General features: G+C 42.3%; 1 protein-coding gene across 4 annotated transcripts in view; it reads left to right on the plus strand.

Annotated features, from left to right (window-relative positions):
* The window catches only part of MOB2 (MOB kinase activator 2), a 108,879-nt gene extending 91,629 nt beyond the window's left edge, over nucleotides 1-17,250 (plus strand). For all 4 annotated transcript variants that reach the window (XM_059849081.1, XM_059849080.1, XM_059849079.1 and 1 more), the window contains exons 2-5: nucleotides 7,219-7,379; nucleotides 8,589-8,682; nucleotides 14,493-14,617; nucleotides 15,914-17,250. In XM_059849081.1, coding sequence (XP_059705064.1) covers nucleotides 7,219-7,379; nucleotides 8,589-8,682; nucleotides 14,493-14,617; nucleotides 15,914-16,224 — 691 coding nt within the window. In that variant the 3' untranslated portion in view covers nucleotides 16,225-17,250. The remainder of the gene's footprint in view (nucleotides 1-7,218; nucleotides 7,380-8,588; nucleotides 8,683-14,492; nucleotides 14,618-15,913) is intronic.
* The last annotated feature ends 791 nt before the right edge of the window (nucleotides 17,251-18,041 follow it).

The following is an 18,041-nucleotide window of genomic DNA, read 5'->3' on the forward strand; positions in this document are numbered from 1 at the left end:
TTCTTCTTTCCTCCTCCTCTTAAATAAACTATTAGTAACTTTTAAAAACAGAACAAAAATGAAGAAGCGGGGCCAGAAATGCTGCCAAAGACGCTTTATGCTGCACAGCCCCCTTAGACCTGTGCAGCAACCAAGCCCTGGAGCTGACCCCAGGCAGGAAAGGGGAAGAATGAAGCTTAGGTCAGAGGGGTCTGTCAAAGACCTGTGGCAGAAGGAGATTGGAATGGAGACTGCCTTAAAAAGCTTAATCTCCTTCCCTTCTGCAGCCCTGGAGAAAAGCACTGTCCACAGCAGTTTGTGAACAATTGCACTGAATGCTGCACTGGGATTTGGGCTTGCTTTCCAATACCTTGCACAGCTTCCTTTCCCATGCTGGTGTTCTTTTCTTTCCCAATGCTGAACATGGATATGTACATCCAGGATTTGTGTTCTGGGTGTGCTGTCACATGGCATTTCCAGCTGAAGACTAAGCAGTGATCTGGGTTAAAACAGGACATGGGATTGCAGAAGAACCTCCAGAGGTGCTAATCTTGTGTGCTTTTAAAGAAAGAGGGCAAATACAGACATCATCTCTAGCAGTGTTCCTAAAGGAAGGGCAGCTCGACTGATGTTTGAAGGAAGCTGTTATTCCCCTTTTTGTGCATGCTGTACGAGTAAACAAAGACACTGAATTAGCAAGAACGGATTTAAGCTCCGAAGCCCTTCTAAGTTTCCAGTTCTTGCTCTTAACTGAGGAGAAAAGGCAATGGGCTGCTGGGTAGGAAACTGGACAGCCTTCAAGAGTTTGTTCCTGATCCGTAAGAACTGGCGTAACCTGCTTCTTCATTGTTCTTGTCACTTGGACTCGTAAATTTCAGCTCATAAAACTGTTTCCTTCCTGCTATGAATGGGTTCAGGACTCCCATGCTTACGCAGAATGTTTGTAACCAGAAATTAACTGATAATTTCTTTCCAGTAAAGGGCCACATAAAAAGCCTATAAAGGTAAAAAGTATGTCTGTGAGCAGCTGACCTGGTTTACCTTACAACGCTGTAGCCTTCTGTGCATGGCTGAAATCACTGTGTTTTTCCTTTCTGCAAAGGGAGTACATTACAGGGAGAGACCTTGCATATTGGAATTTTTTTGCCTTAATGTGTTTTACTCCCTCTTCTGTTCCACTCACATCCCCTTTGACTCCCTAGCCAAAGACGGTAGGAGGAGAGAAGCTAAAATGCAAACATCCAGTACACCTTTAATTCTGAATTCTAAGCCCTTATTCACTGGAAGAATAAAAACAGTGTTCATAAAGTTTGGCCCTAAGGACACTGCTACAATGTTGCCTTACTGCCTCTCTAATTTTGTCTTTTAAGAAGCTAACCCCCATCCCTAGAGAGCCAAAAAAGTAGGTTTTGGTCAGATTGCTTCACTGTATAGCACTTCATATAGTAGTGCGTGTTTTGAAACACACCACTTCAAAAAGAAATAAAAAAATTACAGGATAAAAAAATCAAAGGCCCAGATAGTTTGAGATATCAGCTAGTTCAGTGTGTAGAGGCATACTTGGAATATGGTGTTACTGTTACAGACAGTAATCTCTGTAAAAAGTTCTAGTTGGGAGTGCACCATTTAAACCCCAAACTTTTCCAGATGGTGAACTGTACAAATTGTGAAGTGCAAGTCAAGTTACTAGAAAATAACACCCAAACCCTTGAGTGTCATTTTTAATATCATTTTGTAATATTTCTGTGGCCATCTTTGGTTTTGATGTTCCTTAAAACAGCTTTTTTTTTTTGTGTCATTTTTTGTGTGCATTGCTGTGGACTGCGAGGCTGTGCTCTCACCAACGCTAATGGAATATGTCACAGCTGGATTGGCAGCAGTGGAAACTTGATCTCTTCTGAATTTGTGGGGATTGCTAGGATTATAGCAGTTAACCTTGTGTAAGGCATAGGGTCAGTTGCTAAAAAAAGCCCACAAAATCCCACCACGTTAATCACAAAATATCTGTCTTTGGCCTGTAAGGTTCATGATCCATGGTGACTTTCATCCTCACAGACTTCTTGAGTTGGCTTGTGAGTTTTGAATTTTGCAAACAAAGACACATTTGCCATGTGAGGCCTGTCAATGTTCTGTAAATTTTCCAATGGAAATTGGAGTGTTTGAGATTTGGTTGGAACCTGAAACTGGTGCATGATCCAGAGGGAGTGATGGGAGTTTTGCCTGCAGCTCTGGTCATCACCACTATAGGCTTTTAAAATAACTTCTTTAACTTTCTAAAGTTACTCTTACTTCCATTTTAATATGCCAGACTAAAATGAGAAAACCCACTGATAACATGTACTTCCGAAAGGAAAAATAAACAGCCATTCATCCCAAGAACAGTTAGTTTGGTGTGGAGGATGGAGAAGGGGGATCAAAGTATCATCAGTTGTCCTTGAAGAGATTTCAGTTTCAGATACCCATGTCAGAAGCTGCAGAACTTCCTGGGGACAGCAAGAAATTATTTTAGCTGTGCTGGTTTCTTTTGAAAAAAAAAAAAAAAAAAAGGAATCCTGAACTGGTAGAGATCATCTAAAATAGCATGGTCAGTTTAGGGAAGTTTGGCATTTAATAATCATTAGTCTTCCCTCTGTGTGATCAGTGTCAGAATAAATCACGTGCATGACCAGAGCCGTGATGCCTGGTACAATTCCAAAGTGTTGTGAACTACGTCAGGTTATGAAGCACATCCACCTTGGGATGTGAAGATGCTGCGTCTCTGGTCCTTCATCAGCTAAATCAGATTGCTTCATGTGTGCTTCTTTCCAAACAAACCACGTTGGTTTACACTGAAGCACATCTTTAGCATTTGTACCATAAATCAGCTTTGAACCTTACAGCCAGAGTCTGCTCTGAAGTGGGAATAACACTTCCTCAAAATGGTATTAAAACTAAACCTTGATGGTGCTTTGAAGATGCTCTAAAGTGCAGGGGTTTTTTTGAACAAAGAAATTACTGAGCATCTGATCAAGAAGGAAATGACAGAGGAAGATAAGAGGAGGATCATTATTGACTGACATGGGATAAGAAAGCAAGCTGGGAAATTGGCAATTTTCTTCGATCTTAACAAAGCAGTTAGACTAGGGAAAAAATCATCACTGGGGGTGTCACTTGGTGGAGTATCTTCTACCCCTCTTACTCCAGTGCAATCCAGGCAAACGTGCAGCTGGTGTGTGTTCTAGCTGGACACAAGGCTGAGAATGGCAGCCCTGCTAGGAGCATTAGTGTTGTACAGTCTTGGCCTGGCGCCAGTTTGCTGAACCTTCTTCTAAGACTTCAGGCAAGCCACCTCTCTTCTGCCATTTCCCGTCACTTTTCCCTCTCTGAAATTTATTTTTGGGTGTGACTTGGCCTGTGGCATCACGTTCAATTGAGTGCCTAAAACCAGAGGCAGTCCTAGCCTGGGAATTGTCTGAGGAATTAGTTTGTACTCTGGTTTGCCTGTCAGTAAAAACTGTGGAGTGCTGTCTCTTTGGATTCCCTAAAGATGTTTCTTTTCTTAATTAGTGTTTAAGTACTGATAGACAGGACTTGTCTAAGCTGTGGACAGACCACCAAACTGCTGCATAACAGCTACTTCTGCAGCTGCATGGGTGATACAGTTGATGTGGCACTGACATGTTAAGACAAATTTGGCAGAATTCTCTAATTTTTGAAGGAAGACTCATGTAAACTTGAATCAGGACTTGAGGTGCCTGTAGCTGTGTTTTGAAAATTCTGCTCTTTTTGTGGTCTTAGATGACAATTATGTTTTCCAGTAAACAGTCATTTGCAGGTGATGAATTTTGGTGTTTCCTAAATAGAACAGTAAAACTACTGTTCTTGACTTTTTTTTTTTTGTATTTGTGTACTTTAAACATAAAATGAAAAATTAGGGAAGGCATCTTGAATGATAAGAGCTCACAAAAAGGAGGTAATGGATGTTTCACTTTGTGCCTTTGGAGTTGAGTCCAGCTGGGTTTTTTTTAACAGGTTTTTGAAACAGCAGTGAGCTTGGATGTAAGCCTGAGCAGAGGGAAGGAAGTTTAGGAATAAACTTTGCACTATTTGGTAATCCTGGTGATTGTGAACGAGGTTTGGTTTATGTGGAATATAGATGTATTCATGGTGGATTCTTAATCATATGTAATTGTTTTTCTAAAGCAGGGTTTTTTTCATACTTCTGTATGCTCCAGCTTTGTAAGTTTAAAAAGAAAATGCTTTATATGGGCTGGTATTGATAGCTCCCAAACTAAAGATACAGTTGTACAGCCTAGACTGAGCATAACTCAATTAATTTGAGAAGTCACTAGAACCTAAGTTCTGCCTTATTGGAGAGGGATACATGGCCCAGTTCAAAATGGCATTTTTAAGGCTGGATTTTTTTTGTTGTTGTTGTTAGTTTGTACTTACAGTACTGGGGCCATGTAGTGTCCCAGCTGCACTGCAAGCAGGTCATGGAAATGTGCTGGTGTAAACAATTGCTGTAGTCTTGCTCTGGTCTCAGAAGCTGCAAAAGGTTAACAAGATGTTTGTGCTGCACAGGGCAATTTGACATTCAGGTTTCAGTGGTCTGAATAAATCCTTTGATAGTGGTGATTCTGGGTATTTTGCAGGTTCTGTGGTGATACCCAAGAGGTTTTTTATAAATCGAGCCAAAGCTTTGGATAGGGGCAGAGCATGGGATTCTTCAAGAAGCTTTTGTTTGAAGTGCTTCAGTTCCAGCACAAGGCAGTTGTGGAAAGACTTACACAATCTATTTAAAAGACTCCAAGAGGCTGCCTGTACTGATTTAACAGAGAATTGACATTTGTGTGAAAATGAGAGGCTTTGGATTCTGCAAAAGGACAATGTAGTGTTGTTTGCAGTAGCAAACTTGTGAAATATATTTAGTGTTGAATTTTTGTTTATTCTCTTGAAATGGGGAAGAGATGCTGCAGTAAAGATGAGGTACACCCCACCCATTCCCATGTGGTGGAAGGCTTGCCTCAGTCTCGTGTGTCTTGCTTCCTTCAGTGGTTTCCCTCCACAGCCTGACTCTGACAGTCTTTGACCTCTTTGTCTCTCCCTTCCCTCCTCCTCCTCACAGAAGACTGCTCTTAGCTGATGTGGCACAGCCCTAACCTGGGGCCCTTGCTTTAATTATTGTGAACTACAGCAAAGACAGAAACTCTATCCAAACTACTTCTCACTGATAACCCTTTTCCCCGAGTGTGGATAACGTGGTTTGTCAAACCAGTCTCAAAAACTGAAGGTATTTTCTGCATGACTGTTACTAGAACTTTAATTTAACTTAAAAAAAAAAAATCAACTTATCCTTGAATGCTAGACTGCCCCCCTCCCTCCCCAGCCAAACTAAGTCCAGAAACCACTAAATGTAGCAAATGCAAGGGTTTGAAGACAGAAATAGTCTGACAACCAGGACCTGTTATCTGAGTAACCCCTCTGTATTAAGAGCCTTGCACCAAGGAACAACTGATTCTTGTGTCCTACAACATCCCCTTGTGGAGCAGCTATGAGATTAGTCCTTTAATTTATTTTCATTCTGTGTTTGTATTCTTTAGAAAGATGTTCTGTGCTGGATTATTTAAAAAGATGTCACAGGAATCCCTTCTTAAACCATGAAGCCCACCTTTCTCATTAACATTGGAATGAAGGTGTGACCATCTGTTCCCTGCCAGACACCTGCCGTGCTTTCTGCACATCTCTGTATATGCATCATGAGGCTGTAAGGGTATTTTGTGCTGCTGTCACCGAGTTTTCCTTGATTTTCCTTCATGGTGGCCTTTCTGACATCCCTCTAGTCTTAGTTTACAGTTTAGAGAGAGGTGTCACAAGACTCAGGTTTAAGACAGTGAGCACTGGCAGTGCTGATGACCCAAGTTAAAGCACTGCTTTCCTGCGGAAGGCACATCTTGGTCTCTGCCTGCTCCAGAGGGGATTATGTGGATGATGAATCTTTCTGAAGATGGGTTTAATAAAGAGCCCATCAAGAGAGAAAACTGAATGATCATATTTCTTTTAGGAAGAGCACTGAGACTTCAAACACCATTCCAGGAAAGATGTGTATCACATCCTCACAGCAAAAATTAAGTCTGCATGTATCTCAGACAGGAACAGAGTTAGAAGATTATTTAAGTGCATTAAGAGCCAAAATGTGAGGTCTGTTTCCTTTGGATGAGATCTCAGTGAGTTTTGACAGCAAACTTAATGCAGTCATCTGCAAAGGTGGGCTTGTCTTGACTTTACAGATCCTTAAAAATCACTTCAATGAAGACAGCCTGACATTAAAAAAGAACTGGCATTTCTTCCTTATTTTTACGTTATAATGGACAGCAAGTATTGTCCTATGATTGTGCTTCACCATTAAATAGCTCTTCCATCTCTGCTTAGGTGGATTTTTTTAACTGTAGGAACACATGGATGTTTGACCACATAGACTAAAAGACCAAAGTGCTTGACCCACTGTCCTTCCTACTGAGTCGCTGGTCCAGGGTTGGGTTGAGAGTCTATTTAAAAAACAACTGAGAGGAACACTCTAGTCATTACAGTAAAACTTTACAGATGGGAGATGAAAAGTCACAATATGCCATGGAGATAAATGTCTTTTATGGCATGTGGTTTCTGTGCTTTTATAAGTCCAAATGGAAGGTTATTTCATAAATGCATTAGATTTCCAAGGGTTTTCAGAAAAACATGAACTCAGCTCTTTCTGTCCCAGGTAACCCTAGAATTGAGAAAACAGGTATTTTTGTGGTTATCACTTCTTTTAGCTGGAGTCACAGATGTTCACTTAAGAAGGCTTTTGATAGGGCTGGAGAGCAAGGAATGCTGTAGGCTTTGAACGAGCAGCACCAGCTTTTCCAGCTGTCTTCTTGCAGCAGCCAGATTTGCTCTTTCTCAGACTCCTGTTCTGCAGGTGAGCAGGAACTGTGTGACGGAGCAGGTTGTTGGTCCTCACATGGGCTCCTTCAAGCACAGAGCTTGTCACCACTGTTCACAAGGCTGAGGAGAGAACAGTGCTCACCCAGGAGTTTGCAATCTCATCTGGCCAAAGGGCAGGGGAGATGGAGCAGCAAAATGAAGCTGCTGGGGAAGGGAGTGCAGGAGAAGTAGTGTAGAGGCAAATACAGGAGTTTGGGTGAACCAGCTGCTTTCAGGTTTCTGTAGCTGTTCAACAGTAGAACTAATCCCACTTCTCTCTTTTTTAATCTTTTGCAGGAAGTCCAAGGGAAAGCCAAATGGTAAGAAGCCAGCACCAGAAGAGAAGAAACTTTACCTAGAGCCAGAATACACAAAATCCAGAATTACCGACTTCGAATTTAAGGAACTAGTGATGTTACCACGGGAAATAGACCTCAACGAGTGGCTTGCCAGCAACAGTGAGTATTATGTTCATACAACTCTGAGCTTGCTGTCCATCCTCAAGAGGCCATTCATTCACTCTTTTTGCTGTTTTCAGTGCTTAGAGAAACACTCAGTGACTATTTATGCTTACTGTGTAATGCATGTCATTATACCTTGAGTGGTAATTAAGCTGTCTCACGCACAGCCCAGCTGTGCTCAGCAGCATGAAAGCCTTGATGCATTTCCTCCTTCCAGCCCCCTCCCTGTGGCACTGAGGGCACTGCAGTTTTGGATGCTCTTTGCAGAACCATCAAGATCCCTGTTGACTGCTTGCTAAACTGGCTGGTTCTGCATGTTTCTGACTCCAGCTACTGATCTTCCAGAAGCATTGTAAAAATGGAGTTTCTAAAGACTTGTATGTAAAGCAATTTATGCCTAAAGCCAAAAGTTGTGAAGTCTTTTGGTCAGATTTTTTCCTCCTTACTCCTTCCAAGTTTTGGTGGAATTACTGTGGATTTCAACAGTAGACAGGCTGAAATTCAGAGATGTGGCCAGCTACTGTGACAATGCTGTACCTGTGCACTTCAGTCCTGATTTGCTGTACTTTCCTGGGCTACTCCTGCCTGTCCTCACCTGCATCTCTGGCCCACTCTTGTTTATGTTTTCAACAGTGTGTGGAAGTAGCAAGAAACTACTTTAGACTGCACACTAGGAAAGTTTATAGAGACTCATTAAGAAAAAGTGAGGTGCCCTGTGAGAAGTATTAAGAGTTTTAATTATCTCAGGAGATTTTTAAAAAGTAGAAGTGTACTAAATTTCATGCTGGTTGTTTTTACAAGGAGACGTGTTTTGAAAACTAATAGTGCTGTTTTCTAGCCACTGTAGATTTTAGGTCTGACTTCAAAAGAATGTAGCAAATTGTTTGCCTTCAGCTTATAGCAGAGTATTCTGCTGTAAAGGTGAGGCTGATGACAGAGACACTTTCCAGTCTTGCTGCTTTGTGAGTAATGAGAGCTAATGCATCCCGGTGCTTTCATCTTAAATCAAAACAAGAGCTTTCATTCTGTGTACCTCTTTGTTTTGCAGTTCATCATTAGGCTCATTTAGCTAAATCATGTTTAAATTTGTATGCAAGCTCAAGACTGAGGTTGTTTCACTTGCTGTATTTAAATAATTGTCTGGAGGATAACCAGTGTTTGAAAGTATTTTACTTCTGAATTTCTTTTCCTTCGTTTATTTTTCAGCAACAACTTTCTTTCATCACATCAACTTACAGTATAGTACAATCTCAGAATTCTGTACAGGAGAGTCATGTCAGACCATGGCAGTGTGCAATACGTAAGTCAATATTTTAATTTATTACATGTGCAAGGTTTCCATGTCTTCAGGGTCTCCTGGGGGAGGATATTGGTATTGGATGGCACCGGACAAGTGTTTTACAGCAGGTCTCTACTTGTTGAGAATGTGTCAGCTGTGCGTCGTCTTCTGTCCCTTCAGCAGGGAAGTGTGGTGGAAATCTGTTTTTGTGGAGGACTAGAAGGATGAGAATTTCTGAGTGCTCTAAGCTGGCTTTATAAGGTCAGGTCAGAGAGGCAAATGACCATGTGTGTGCTTGGCTGAGAGGGAAAGGAGGGTGTTAAAGACACTTCCTTGTCTGACCATCCAGGAGCCACTATGGCAGTCAGTCGTGAGCTGGGACCAAGGCCCTTCACAGCTACACACCCCACACTCACTCAGACCAGCTTTTCTTACTGGCTTGACCTGGGTTTTCCATAGCAGAGTCTCGGGTATCCAGATCCTTAAAATTAACTTGGTACAGTAACTAAATAACCTCATAACAGCTCAGTCCAGTGCCTCCAGGGAGGGGCCCCAAACAAAGGGAATTCTGGGCTTTTATAGTTGAAAAAGCCTGAGTGAGACTTGGGGTTGTCAGCTCCTGCCATGTCTCCAAGTGTCACCTGGCTGGGTCACAGGTCCCCATGTCCTTTGTTGTGCCCCTGCCACGCAGAGCTCAGCCCTGAGCCTGCAGTGCAGCTGTACCTGCACGGAGTGTACTCCTGAGCAAGGGCAGGGCAGGACTGTCCGTACTGGTTACAGTGCTGGGGTTCCAGCGAAGGCAGGGCAGGAGAGGTGAGTCGTGAAAACCTCAGAGGGTGCTTATGAGAGCCAGAATGCTGACACAGCTCCAGGCTGCTGGTGGATAACCTCTAGCCTGATGTGAGCCACAGGCTCTCTGCCTGAGCCCCTGGGCACAGAGGACACAAAGTGGCAGCTTTGCAAGAGTAAGGAAATCGTTTTAGTTTGGCATTTTTCCACCTCTAGAACATAGAAGACTTTAACATTGACTAGCAGTTAGTTCTGTATGCAACAGAGCCTCTATATTGTATCACTGACAGTCATTACATAATTCGTAGAAGGAAATCCTTGCTTAATGCACTGGTCTATCTTGTAGACTTGAAATTAATATCAGGGGCTTTCTTTGAGAGCACTTGGAAGCATGCAAAGTATATGGAGGGTATTTTTGCATGTAGAAGGTGGAATGATAACTGTCAGAGAGTTAAAGGCTATGCTAGAGACTTTGAAATCAAGCTGGAAGAGAAGGTAATAAATCTCTGCTGGACCCAGATTTTATCAAAAGGAGACAGCATGTCTCTAAATAAGAAGTGGTGAGCAGTAAGATGAGTATTTTGTTGATTCTTGTTCCCAAGCATGCTCATGTTTAAATTCCTGATGTAGCACTGGCAGTCCCAAGCACAGAGTTCAACTGTTTATTCACTTGGCTGGTGGGAAATAGTAGCTAAAAGGAGGTGGTGATTGGGAACCTGCATTAGTGTTGCTCCATTCTGCTCTAGTGAGCCTTTAACAAGAGTTCTCTGTAAGCACCTTGTGCTGCAGAATAAAGAGAGGAAGTGCCTGTAGGCAACTGCAGCTGTAGCCTGTATTTTTAGTGGTAGGGACTGATAGCAGAATGTTCCTATCCTTTGTTTTGGAAAACTGAAAAATTGTGCTGTTTGGGAATAACAGGAAGCATGTCTACACTTGGGTGAAGCCCTTGAAATGGCTTGTGTGTAGCTAAATCATAACAACCTCAGGACCTTCCTGTACCGAGGCAGGTGGCTGATTCACATCTGCAAACTGGAGGCTGCTTGCTTCTAGCAAGTGTGTGGGTCTGTGAAAAAGCCACCAAGGTGAGATCAGCTGCCTACACACCTCAGCTCAGTTCAGCTTTGTGGGCCCCTTTCAGAAATGTGTTCTCCAAATCCCAATCTTTTTGTTCTGCCTTTCCTACCTCTGGTAAGTTGAGGATGTACTTGTGTTGGAGAAGCACCAGTTGCTGTGGCTTATTGTGCCTTGGACCTGTCTCCAGTGTTTAAAGAGGGACACCTGAACACTGGTGTCAGTTGCTGATTAACCTGATGGCCACTGCAGGCTTAGCCTTCTGTGGCCATGATCTGTTTGTTCATCTGGCTATATAAGATTGCCAAAGAATTACAGTACCTTGGAATTAAGGTGCAGTTTGCCATTTTTTCCCATGTTGATTTCTTGGGTAGTTCCATATGAAAGTCTGCTTTCTGTTCCACTTTTATATTTTCCTTGCTGAGTTCTTTATGATACATTTTGGATCACACCATCCTGGTCATGCCTAAGAAAGGCTTTTTTTATTTATGGTTGAGATGTTCAAGTAACTACTGAGAACTGGTTGCTTGTCAAGTTACTTGACATTCAAATTGCACTGCAAGTACCCAGTCCTAAATTTAAAGTATTTGCTGGCACGATAAGCACTGGTTGAAGTTAAATATTTGAGGTAAGGTTTTAACATCTGAGAGAAGCTGCAGCCAAGTGACAAACTGCAGACAGATGCAGCTTTCAGCCCTCTGTCAGATACATGAGATAGCACAGCCATCTGTGCTCAGCAAGGAGGAGAATTTCTGCTTACGGTCACTAGGAGACATCTGACCAAAACTTAGTCTCAGTGTAGAACAGATGGAAGCATTTGCTGGCAAGGTGGGATAATGCCAAGAGAAATACCATAGCGGCCAGTTATCCTTAAACTTTTAATGAGGGTGAATGAATACAACTTCAAGAATTACTTAATTTTGCTCATTAATGTGTTTATCACTTGTTGTAAAGCAGGTACTATATTTTAGCACATAAAATTTAGTATGCTTTATAGCTTATTATTACACAAACCAGCTTTAAAGCACCCTGAGCTATAAGCTGGTTTTCTAGCTGACATTTGGGTAAAACTCCTCAAAGTGCTGCAGTGAGTGTAATAAATAAGAACCTATGTAAGTGCTGTACATAAAAGGATAAGTCTAAAAAACTCCTGAGGCAGAAATGAAGGATAGATGCAAACTTTCAGAAAGCTCACCTTTCAAAATGTTTTTGTCCAGTGAAATCCCTTAAATGGTAATGCTTATCACTCTTTATTTCCTAATCTTAGTCTCCTTTCTCATGTTTATCTTGCCCTTAGTATCTCTGCATAGGGAAGGGATTTCCTCCTAGAGTGCTTAATTCAAATTTGTAAGTTTTAAATTTTTTTACATTTAAATTCCCCCAGCTATACGATTTTACATTATGCCTCCTTTCTCTTTTCTGCCATCCAAACACTGCTTAGCCCCTGTGAAACCATCAAAGCTGTTCCAGCTGCTCACAAGCACTATTCTCCTGTCTCTGGCTTTTTATCCTGCTTTCTTCATGTTGCCTGTTTTTTAGTATTTCTACCACGACTCTGTCTCTCCTTCCTTTCCAGGCAAAATAATTTCCACTGTATATGCTTTTCCCTCCTTCCAAAAGCCTTTCTTGTATATTGGGATAAAGTACATAGATATATTAAAGTACATAGATATATTAAGATGCAGTATTGTGATTTCATTTGTAATTTCACATGTGTTATGCTTCATTATTTGCATCACAGGCTTTTCTCTGGTAAACCCATAGTCATTTCTCCCTGGGATTTAGAGCAGAGCTGCAGATTCCTCATACTCTCCATACTGGGGAGATTTAAATCTGCAGTTTTTGAAAAGTGCCCTGAAGTCCTTTCTGCTTCCCATCCATTCCCTAATATGGGACTGTGCTGTCACAGTGCCAGTGGTGGAATGCAATTAGGCTTCTGTGCCCAAGTGAGCCCTTGCATGGCCCCAGACTGCTCCTATCCTGTTCATGGAGATAACTCCAGCGTGGGTGGAAGCCATGTACCAGGTGCGAGATGTTCATGGCACGTCAGGGGCTCGCTCCTCTCTTCCCCTGAGAGCTGGGAAATCTGTTCAACAGCACCTGAAACATGAGGAAAACACATGACTCTAATCAACAGGACAGTCCTTGTAGTTATCCCCTTACTGTTAATGATTCTTCTGTTTAATTCCAGTTTTGCATATCAATTTCCTAATTTTCAAGGAAGGGCAGAAAGGCTAGGCAGTGGGATGCTAGAGCAGATTTATTCACTTACATGAGAATATAAGTGAACTTGTACAGTTGCCAAATTGTTTCTTTTGACTAAAATCCAATTATCAACACTCAGTTTTGCACCTCTAAGGGCAGCTCTAAACTGTGCTTTCTGTCTTGCAGTTGAGGATTCCTGCAGCACGAGAGAACTGCTGGGGTAAAACAGTGCAGCCTGCCTCTGCTCCTGGTGAAAAGCACTGTCTTAAGACCCAGAATAAGGCTGAATTGCCTGGGTCTGTCTCTCACTGCAGGAGTAGGCAAACAAGGTTGTGTTGGTGCACTACATTGTGTAATTCCTTAGAGGTGGATTGTTCAAAGGAAGTGAGCAGTGGTGAAGAGCACAGTCTGTGCCTGAGGGCCCAGGTGCTGGGTTTGGTGCCTGACATAGCTCTGAAAAGAACTTTTGACTCCTGCTGTTTTCACCCACTCACCTTTTTATGCAATTTTGCAGTCAATCCTTGTCTCTCTAGTAAAGGACAGAGTGACCAAATACTACATAGTGAAAAGGAGGTGAAAGAAAAATTCTAAAACCTTAATGTTTTCAGAACTACTTTGTAGTTGCCTTTCCTCTCCTAACTTGAACTCCTCTACTTCTTTCTGCAGCTTCCTCTTGTTTTCATATGGCCTGGGCATGAACTGTGAACAGTGTCATTGGGGAAGACCAGTAAAATGGATTTCTTACCAGCCCTATCATGATATAGGACTGTGCCTTGAGCTTAGACTTTCTGAAGAAAGTTCATAAACTGGAACTCAAGGCTTGTCTAATGTGACATAGGAATAAAAACTTAAAAAGTGTTTTCCTGAATTCTTTATCTGTAAAACATTTCTCACTGTCTGCCTAATCAAATGGGTAGCTGCTCTCAGTAGCATTTAGAGATGCTTTAATTAACCATGACTTTTTTTTTTTTACAAAGGAACAAACATTTAGTTGTTTTGTAGCCTTCAGATTGTCTGTCAGCTGAGGGATGGCTTCATTTAATCAAAATTATTCTGGCTAACTGATTGAATTATGTTGCTTTTGAAGGGCTGGTATCTCCTCTTAAGATCCAGCAGGAATATTCACTGGTGGCAGAATCACGTGTAAATTCAGGTGTTTGGGGGAGTCTGTAACTGTAACATAAGGAGCAGAATTCAGACACACACTGCTATGGATGTGCAGAAGGGGCCTGAAAACTTCCCCTGGGGCTGCGTTTTGGAACAGGATTTGGAACACCTGAAATCACTGCAAGTGCTGGAGAGCCCCAGGCTGGAAAAGGTGGTGTTCTGGAGCCACCCTCTGACTGTTTCACAGTATTGCACTACAGAACTAATTTATGCTCTCCCATGTTAAGCATCTGAAATTCATCAGTTCGTCGCTGTGCAATGTTGTTGCCCCTTAAATATAGTTCAGTAATGCTTTCCTGTACACTTTCACAGACTGTATGTAAACCTGTCATGGATAGGGCATTATCACTCCCTCAACAGAACTCCTCCCCTTGCAGTCTTGTCAGCAGGACTTTGTGTGCTTGGTGCTGCCACCTGCACTCTGGCCTAGACTGATAGGGAGAGACAAAATCGGCCAACACAAGTTCAAGTTCTTCGATGCAGAAAGAAGTGAATCTCTTCTGTAGCAGCTGTTGTTTTGGATTGCTTGGACACAGCCCCTTGGAGGAGTAGCTGAGGAGCAGAGTGTGATGTGGTGACCCTGTCCCTTCTCTCCACAGACAGTACTACTGGTATGATGAGCGGGGAAAGAAGATCAAGTGCACTGCTCCTCAGTACGTTGACTTCGTCATGAGTTCGGTGCAGAAACTAGTGACAGATGAGGACGTCTTTCCAACAAAATACGGTATGGCTGCTTCCTGGGGCTCTTTGGGCTGCTGTCAGTCGGGTGGAAGGTGGCATTCATGTGTGTGAATACCAGACAGCTTTCTCACTTTTGTCTGATGGGTTTTAGTTTGTTTTTTTTTAATGGTTAGTTTTCCTTCTTTGCATGTTTCTTTTGTAGTTTTGGTTGTTTGAGGTTTTTTTTAATGAAGGTTATAACTTTGGTTGATTATTGCAGTAAAAGAAGACTTACCCTCTTAGATGTGTTAACTAGGGTGAAAGTCTCACAAACTTGACCCCTTGGCCTATATCTCATCATCAGTACCCCATTTTCTTCAGGCATTTTGAGATGATCTAGCCTGGATTTATAGAGGATAAAATTCTGAAAACAGTCAGCATTTGTGTGTTCAATACAGTCTGTTGATAGCAAACTTCAACCTTTGTGTGGCTTTACCATTTCCATTAGAGGCTCAATGCATTAAGAAATGTGGGTAATAAATTGGATTGCAGCAATGTGGCTTGCTTTCTTTTCCCAAGGCTCTGCATTGTCTCTCAGAGTATTTGCAGTCTCCTTTCCTATACAAAGATTAAATAAGAATGTGATTTTTAGAGCTGAAAAGCAATAGCAAAGTAATTTTAACTCAAATTTGTATCCTAACAAGATTGCTACATGCAATGCCTTTGGTTTAGGGGAAGAAAATAGAAACTTGAAGCTATTGTAGGTAGGCTTAATCAGAACTAAAAGCAGCGGGCTTCATAAGCCACTTCAAGAGGTAATTGGGAAACTAGGACATTACAATATAGAAAACATTAGGCTAGCAGCCTTTGCTTACAAGCAGCTTGATCTGAAAGGAGGTAGTTTCTTTCCCCTTTGATAGAATTTCAGCGTGTTCAAGGGAACACGTTATATAAAGTATGAACAAACTGCCATGTACCACCAAGGCCCATGTACCTTGGCTTCCATTTTAGGATCTCTGAACTGGTGTTCCAGGGGAAAGCCCACTCCTGGACAAACTAGATAAGGACAGAGAAGAACCTCTCATTTTTACAGCCAGTAACTAAAAAGGTAGTGGCTTTAGAGAACTACACTTGCTGCCTGATTTTTGAACCCTTAGGGTTTAAAATTTAACTTGAAATGAAAATGCGTAATACTGCCTTAGCCTTATCCCCCAAATTCCTGTCAAAAGAGGGTGATATGACACAGGGTCCTCAGGTTGTTTGCTGTATATGTTGGGCTGGTTGCTCTTACCCAGATGCTGCTGCGGGGCTGACAGTGAGCAGCTGGTGCTATCATGGTGTTCCTGCATCTTCCTTTCAGGCAAGGAATTCCCAAACTCATTTGAGTCCCTAGTGAAGAAGATCTGCAAGTACCTGTTCCATGTGCTGGCCCATATCTACTCCTCACACTTTAAGGAGACTTTGGCACTGGAGCTGCACGGACATTTAAACACACTCTACACACACTTTATCCTATTCATCAGGGAGTTCAACCTCGTGGACCCTAAAGAGACCACCATCATGGATGACCTCACAGAGGTCCTCTGCAGCAGCAGCGGGAGCAGCAGTAACGGGAGCGGCAACGGGAGCAGCAACAGCACAGGAGCACAGAACCACGTGAAAGAGAGATGAGCCTTCCTCCTGGACCCAACTAACATTCTGAACAGTATAATCTATTGTGTGTATGTGTATGTATATGTTCAGATATACATACCAGCATATACAGTGATGCAAGCTGACCGCAGAGATGCTGCCACGCAGGACGCGCAGTCGTACGGGGCTGTACGGAGCTTTGGGTTCATGCGCCAGCCGGCGAGAAGTTGCACCAATTTTATTTTATTTTCTGTCCACTCCTCCTTTTACCTATTCAGATGGATGATGAGTGCTGTTTTTAGAGAAGAGCCAAGCTTGAGAGTGGGGCCACTCTTTGTTTTTTGTTTTGTTTTGGTTTGGTTTTTTTTCTCCTTTTGTTTGGTTGGTTGGATTTCTATTTTTCTTTCTTTGGTCTTGAGTGCAAGCCCTTTGGTCTTTCTAGGATGGTGGTCCTGCCATTTAAAAAGTATCTATTATATTATAAGAAGTAACTTTTACTTTGAAGTGGCTTAAAATGCAGGTTTGTTTGGGGTTTTTTTTGGGGGGGGGGGGGGGGGTGGTTTTTTGGTTTGGTTTTACATAGACTGCCCCTTACCCTGCCAAAAGCTCCCCCATTGAGTGCATCTTGCCCTTTGTTAGCTTGGAATGGGAAGAAACTCGTGGCTTGACTAGAGTAGCAACTAGGGGCTTGCTACATGTTGAAAGTGGGCAAGATTCTCCAGTTGTCCCATCTACTTGGTCACAAGGTGTGAACGTGCAAGAGGATCCACAAACCTTTCTGCTTATTGCTCCTACAACATATGTACTCTTTTCTCTGCTCCCCTGCCTCTTCTTTTCCCAGGCACACCTGCACAGGTAACAGGAGTAGGATTACCACAGTCCAAAGCCATGTGCAAGAGTCACCACCATTTGCTTTCCCTTGAACAGAGGCCCGGGGAAGGGGGGAGAAGGGTATACTGAGTCAGTCACCGCCTGTGCTAGAAAGATGGCTGTTGGCATAAAATTATATTGTTGGCTTATTTTAGTTCATCTGTTCTATAATAATAAAAACAAATCTATCAGCCACAGGCTTTGTTTTCATGTGTGCAGCGTCAGAAGTCACCAGACCCCCACCCCTAGAGCCTCCTTTCCCCTACTGAATGCTTCTGGCCCTGCTGGCAGCCAGCTTTTTAAAGAATGGGTTGTTTTCTACCCTGTGACCTTACATTTATAAGGAATTCCTTGCTTTTCCCTGTAGCCCTAGGAACAGCCTCCCCAGGAAATACGGAAGATAAGCACCTCTTGGAGAGGGGCAGGTTTCCTCTTTGTGCACACATCCATTCTGCAAATGCAGTGGGTTCCTGGATAACTTGAAGCAAATAGTATACCACAGCATCTCTGGATACAGTAATGTACCAGTGCTGTATCTGGACAGTGATATTCTTTTCTTTCCTTCAAATTTCCACTGAATTCTTGCAGTCATTATTTCCACTTGGGGAAATGCCGGATTTTGCTTGTATTTGTTCTTCTGTCAAAGCTGTGACAATTGTTTGCTACTGGTTTTGGTCATTACCTTAGGCCTATGAATGATTAATAACTGACCTGGCATAAATCTGAGAAGGTTTTCCAGAATGAAGTCTGTACCTGTAGTAAAAGGCAGTAGAGAAGAAGAAGGTAGAACAAGTGCAAAGAAAAAAACAAAGGAAAAGCACAACCAAGGGGTGAAATTAAAAAAAAAGAAAAACATAAACCAAAGAACAAAGCATGAGCAAGAAAGGACCAAAAAAAAAAAAAAAAAACCAAGAAAAAAGCTTGCAAAGAAGAGTGCAATAGCAACAACAGATAATGACAAGTGTGCAAGTGAGAAAAAGACTAAA

This window comes from Haemorhous mexicanus, chromosome 6 (genome assembly GCF_027477595.1).
Source record: "Haemorhous mexicanus isolate bHaeMex1 chromosome 6, bHaeMex1.pri, whole genome shotgun sequence".
NCBI classification, from domain to species: Eukaryota; Metazoa; Chordata; class Aves; order Passeriformes; family Fringillidae; genus Haemorhous; species Haemorhous mexicanus.